At 34.5% G+C, this 6,208-nt stretch overlaps 1 protein-coding gene across 2 annotated transcripts in view; it reads right to left on the bottom strand.

Moving 5' to 3' along the window:
• Positions 1-295: 295 nt before the first annotated feature.
• The window catches only part of BANK1 (B cell scaffold protein with ankyrin repeats 1), a 321,586-nt gene continuing 315,673 nt past the window's right edge, over positions 296-6,208 (bottom strand). For both annotated transcript variants that reach the window (XM_086406760.1, XM_086406761.1), the window contains exons 14-17: positions 3,619-3,648; positions 2,552-2,607; positions 1,274-1,338; positions 296-1,011 (exon numbers count right to left, since the gene is read on the bottom strand). In XM_086406760.1, coding sequence (XP_086262886.1) covers positions 1,279-1,338; positions 2,552-2,607; positions 3,619-3,648 — 146 coding nt within the window. In that variant the 3' untranslated portion in view covers positions 296-1,011; positions 1,274-1,278. The remainder of the gene's footprint in view (positions 1,012-1,273; positions 1,339-2,551; positions 2,608-3,618; positions 3,649-6,208) is intronic.

The following is a 6,208-nucleotide window of genomic DNA, read 5'->3' as shown; positions in this document are numbered from 1 at the left end:
TTAGGAATGGTGGTTACATGTATTTAAAATTTCCATTATTGTATGTATTAAGTATATATAGTATGTGTGTATTTTTAAAATTTATTTATTTCAATTGGAGGCTAATTACTTTACAATATTGGATATTCCTATCACTCACTGTTTAGAAGCTAGGAAAAATAATTTGTGTGTTTTTTATGAACCCTACACAGTGAAATTATTAAAAAAAACTTGGTGGACTTCTCTCTGTAAACTAGTAAGCAAAAGACTTCAGAGGTTAATTTCATACATTTGTTTTGAAAAGTCAGACAACAGCTTTAAACATTCATTTTATTTGTAGCAACCGTGGGCAGAAATCATAGAATGGTAAAACTGCATTCTATTTTAAGCTTATAAATTGCTTCTAAGAATTTGGTTGATGAAATTGTAGGCCTTTTAATAGAGAATATAGGTTGTGAAAATGTATATTAATCTGAGATATAGAAAGTTAAAAAAATAATATTCTCAAGGTTATATGCAAACAGGCTCTGAAAAATGGAAGGTTGCTGTAAGCATGATCTGATAATAACAATTAGAGTTTTAAACATGAGAAATTCAGAAAATAGATTATCCACTGGAAAAGCCAATATGTATAAAACAAATTTGTATTTTTTTATGTTTATTCCCAGTGTAGGAGGAGTAAACTATAAGGTTAGCCCCTTAAATAGGCCCAATAACTTTGCTACAGAGCATTTAACTTCTGTGCTCTTGTTTTTAATTTAAAAAATGGGAAATACCTGCTTCACAGGCAAAGTTCCTGGTAAAATGCAAGAATTTTCAAAGAATGCAACTGCTCTATAGCATTCAAACTTAATCTTGATATACTCATTTGAAGCAGGCACAATGCCAATAAACTGTGGCAATAACATTCTGAAATTCAAAACTTGCTTCTGTTTTCATAGCATAGATTTGTCCTAAGACAGCAGGCAATCCAAATGCAAGCTTGCTTCACCCAGAAAGTGTCTGCAGATTCTTGAGTTTCATTATAATAACCTGAAAATAAGATCGCAGGAAATGTATTAGTGAATAATGGATCATCAACTGAAATTGATTAGCTAGCATAAAATCACCCCTACACATAAATCTTTCTAAGGAACAATCACCTTTAGCTTGAAAAATACATGTTTATCCTTTCAGGAGAAGACAATGAAATATTTAAGGTATTCCATTTGTTAGACAAATGATCTTTCAAGTTCCTATTAAGCCTGCTTTAGGTTTTCTAAAAAATATGGTTGATATATAGCTGATATTTTACCATCTTTAGTGATCTTTCCTGCAACAGAAACCAAAATCTTTTTCCACCTGGGGTCGAGCAGGAAGCTAAGGAAAAAATACACAGAGTTAGCATTTCTCCATTTTAAGGCTGAACAAAGAAACACGACAAAGTCATAGCCGCCTTTCGCAGTCACAGGAGAACAGCTTTGTAGAGGCAACTGGCAAGACAGTCCCCCATCTTAAAAGGAAAGAATCACGGTCAAGTTCAACCACGTCAATGTCCTCGAGTTCAAATTTTATTTCCTTTTTGAGGGAGAATAAGTGTTGGGAATGTATATTATTTTCCTCTTACCCAAAAGCTTGCTCTTAAAATAGTCCTTCAGATTGTGTAGAAGGAACCTTGCTTGACAAAGACATTTTCCTAAAGCTAGATGGTACCTCACAATTCTGTGACAGTCAAATGGGTCTCATGAGTCTATGCGCTACAGACCCATTAGGTCTACAGCTCACCACAGAATGATCCAGAAATGCAAATACTTCAAACAGTTCTTAAGAGTGAATGACTTTTATGTTTATGTATTTAACATAACATAACTTTTATGTTATGATGTACTGAAGGATGGGAGAACTTAAGGGTTATCAAAATTTGGTAAACAAAAACTAGTTTGTTATGGGCCCTAATTCAGGATTTTAGCAAGAAATCCAGCTGCCACACGTTCTTGGGTAATAGTGCAAATTTCCTACATCACATATGTAGACAGTTGGAATAGTACAATTTTTTATGAAGAAAAGCGTGTGGTCAGGACATCAAGGATATTGTCTTGAATTGGTCTTGGCTTTTCCATTTGCACCCTCTTTCTTTACAGTTATTTTTAGCTTCTCATCAGCAATTTACTTTCAGTTAACACTACAATGTGAAGCAATACATATTTATATGAACAATATTTTCACATTATATTTTTTCCTAAAACTAGATTTCAAGGATTGTATAAACTGTGGTTCAAATAGACTCATCATATTCCTTTTGCTAAAGAAGATGTGTTTATAACTCCTCTACAATTTATTTGGTCTGTACATGTTTGTGCACATGTTAGCTTCAGTGCCTTTCTCTTTAAGTTCTTTCTTTGCTTTTTTCCAAATAGTTATGTTTTTAAAATTACTGCTTGTGTATTTTGCACACAAATGCTTATGTAACCTTTTTAGTTCATATCTGTTGGAATGTTTCAAAGCATAGTCAGAATAGAAGGCTTTCATGTTCTTTCTCAACAAATAAGTTCTTTGTTTCTATTTTATAAAAATTAAGATAAACACAACCCACCTTACTGCCAAAGGGTACGTTATGTAACATACTTTCACTGTGAGCACTTTCGTTACCTAGAAATACAAACTCTGTTACTAACTCTTTACTCATTCACAAATTTAATAATTCCTTTATTCAGCATTTAAAAAATATATATGCAAAGAGTAGGAGATAGGTAAAGATAAAAAACACTAAAGAGATAAAATGTGCATGTTGAAAAGGCATCCTTGGCAATTATGTATTAATTTGTATTAATATGTATGCATTAATTTATCATACCTACATACTGAGGAGTTGATGAGCTCAGAAACTATCTAACACCATGAATAACAACCTCCACTTGATTTTGCCTTCTTCTCTTGCCCATTTACCAGGATCAGGTAACTGCAAAGCACACTTTTTTATAAGTTTGCTCCTAACACTGCACCGTGGCCCATGCCACTTCCTGCTTCTATCACGAGTTTCTGACTTTCCGTCCAGCCACACACTTCTGTTCTCCTGTTTCTGCAATTCCCACAGTCAGTGCCGTGCTTCAGGCTGGAGGCAGAGCTCACAGCCTTTAGACAACCCCCCAGCTGGCCTGCAGCTCCTCTCTGCCCTCCCCACTTTCTGCACACATTTCTCTCTCATTCCACTAACGTGAACCCTTCCAACTGTTAAGTTTTATTCGAAGTTCATTTGCTTTATCAACGTTTCCCACTTACCAAGTTAGCGCCATTTACATCAGTCATCATCAGTCATTATAGCAATTCCCCATGATAGAATTCTTATCTATATTTTATGTATGAGGGAACTGAGGTGTAAAGAGTTTAAGTGACTTGTCAAAGGTCACAGCTAGTTAAGTTTGAAGAGCCAAGTCAGAGTTCAAAGTGCATGCTTCTTTTACCATATCACAATGCCTCTGGCACTGCTATTCTAGAATCAACTCACATTTATTTTGGATATCAAATTGTTTTACATATAAATATAAAATCTCTGTGAATTTTTACACTGATCAGCCTAATCACATTAGGTTTACATTAATATAAAAGCTGGTTTGTTCTGGGCTTTGTTTAGTTTTAAATTCTTCAATAAACACCACTTACCATTTGGATGGTGCACAATGGTGAGCTTATCTACAAGACAAAAAAAAAAAAGCACATTCTACTGAGTTTTGCTCCATATTTATCTTAGGGTCATATCTTCTTATCATTTGACTACTTCTTGTCTTGAGATGACTATGAAGTTTCACAGTCAGATTTAAAAAAATACCCCTGGCCACTAAGTGTGTAACTATGTCTTTTATTACTTTTATCACTAAGTGTGAAACTATTTCTTTTTTTCCTTCTGATGTTTGTCCCACATTATCACGATTTTAGATATATTTGATGCTTAATAATAGCTTCCTGCTCAGACTTGATATTCTTTTAGCCTGAGCTATTCAAGTATTTTTAAAAAATAACCTTATTCAGAAATAATTACATACAGTACAGTTCATACACCTTGTATGGCATTCTTTAGCATTTCTTACATTGCAATTTTCCTGTCTATGAATTCTCTGATTTCAATTATCTGAAAATGTCTCAATTTCAACAAATTTTTGAAGGTTATTTTTCCTGGATATACAATTCTAAGTGGTCATTTGTTTTTACTTTAGCACTTTCAAAGATATTATTGCACCGTCTTTAGTCCTCCATGTTTCTGACAAGAAATTAGTGAATATGGAATACATTTATGCTTTTCTCTTGATGTATGTCTTTTTCTCTGGCTGCTATCAAGAATTTACCTTGACTTGAAGTAGCTTGACTACTAGTGCTCAAATATAGTTCGGCTTAACAGGCTAACTGGTTTTTTTTTTTAAGTTCTTGAAACAGTATGGAGGTAGTTTATATTGAATTTGGAAAATATCTGACCATTATTTACTTTAAAATGTTTTGCCTAAACTCACTAGTTTTTCCTCTGGGACTCTGACTATGTGCATGCTGGACTGTGTTATGTCCTACGTGTCTCTGAGGCTCCATTCATTTCTAAGTTTTTTTATCTCCTTTTTCATCATATTGGATAATTTCTATTGATCTGTCTTTAAGTTGATTAACTCTAACTTTTGCTATATTCAATCTGCTGATAAGTTCTTCTGATAAATTTTTCATTTCTTTTATTGTAATTTTAATTTTTATAAATTTCCATCTGGTTCTTCTATATAGTTTCAATTATCCTGTTGAAATTTCATATTTATTCACTCTTTAAAACCATATTTTTCATTAATTTTGTTAAGGTCAACAATAGGATTATCTCAGGTTCAGTTTTTATTGATGCTTTCTTTTTTCTTTTCTGAGAATTGCACTTTCTTTTTATTTGTACCTCATTTAAAAAAAAAAAATCCCTGAATACTGGATTTTAAAGATAATCTGTAGCATATTCTGGATTCTATATTCATATTCATATTCTATATTCCTTTGATGAATATAGGTTCTTGTTTTACCAGGCAGTTTGATTACTGTCATGAACCTGTGGTAGGCTTGGTTTCCTGCTTTTTTTCAGTGTCAACCTATACAAAGCTCAAGATGTTTGCTAAGACTCTTAGTAGAACTTCCCTGATGACTCAGCAGTAAAAAAATCTGCCTGCAATGCAGGAGATGTGGATTCAATTCCTAGGTTGGGAAGATCGCCTAGGGAAGGAAATGGCAACTCACTCCAGTATTCTTGCCAACAACAGCAGGACTAAGCCTATGAATTCCATTTTCCACCAGGCTCTTGTAGGGGTTTGGTTCTAGGCTTTGCTGGGGCAAGTCTAGAGTAGGTCTTACTCTGAGTCATGGTCCTTACTCTTTACATCTCTTGGGTGTCACAGCAGGATGCCAGGCATTTTAACAAAGTGTTAGGAGACCTTTCTCCTCTGGCAGGGCAGAACTCAAAGAAACATCCCCAGTTTGGCTTTTCCCTGGCTTTGCCCAACCTTCAGTGTCTCTGTTCTGCCTTCACAGCACTAAAAGCTGCTATCTTACATGCTTTGACTGGTCTTGTCTGCACATGTCCAGCTCATCTTTCAGCCAGACTTGTGGAATCCCTCCCTCCCTCTGAGGCTACCTCTCTTGGTGGCTACCTCCTCTTCAGTGACTCACCACACACATTCCAGCAGCTCTGGCTGCCCTGAACTCTTATCTTTGCCACCTCAGTTTGACTGCTTTGCGCAGACTGTAGTCAGAAAACCATCTTATGGGTAATGGTGAGAGACATCTCATATATTTTGTTTTTCTCTGGGATTACAGTCTTAGTCTGCCTATCATTTACTCCCTGAAATCAGTTGCTTCATATTTTTTTGCCTATTATTTGTATCCTTACAGTGGGAGGGTTTGTCTGGTACTGCTTATTCCATTTTAGCTGAAAGAAGAACTAATTGATTCCTAATTAAGACACCAACGATTAAGAGTGTTAACTTTGGATTCCAATATGTGTTTAGAGGCTTCTTAGTTTCTCAGATTCTCAGTTTCCTTATTATAAATTGGGACTAATGCCTATCTCAAAGGGTTATTAATGGGATGATTTTGTGTATAGTAGATAAGACAATAAATATTAGCTACTACTACTATTTAATGTTCCTTAGTGAAATTATTTATATATTTTATAATTGTATACATTTAAAAAATTTTACTCTTATTCCACATTAGAATGTAGGTTTGTAGAACTCAGTTATTT

Source organism: Bos grunniens, chromosome 6 (assembly GCF_055505025.1).
Source record: "Bos grunniens cultivar Pamir isolate PY7600 chromosome 6, Bosgru_T2T1.0, whole genome shotgun sequence".
In the NCBI taxonomy this organism is placed as follows: Eukaryota; Metazoa; Chordata; class Mammalia; order Artiodactyla; family Bovidae; genus Bos; species Bos grunniens.
Note: the sequence above shows the minus strand (reverse complement) of the source record. Positions and strands in the feature narration are given on the sequence as shown.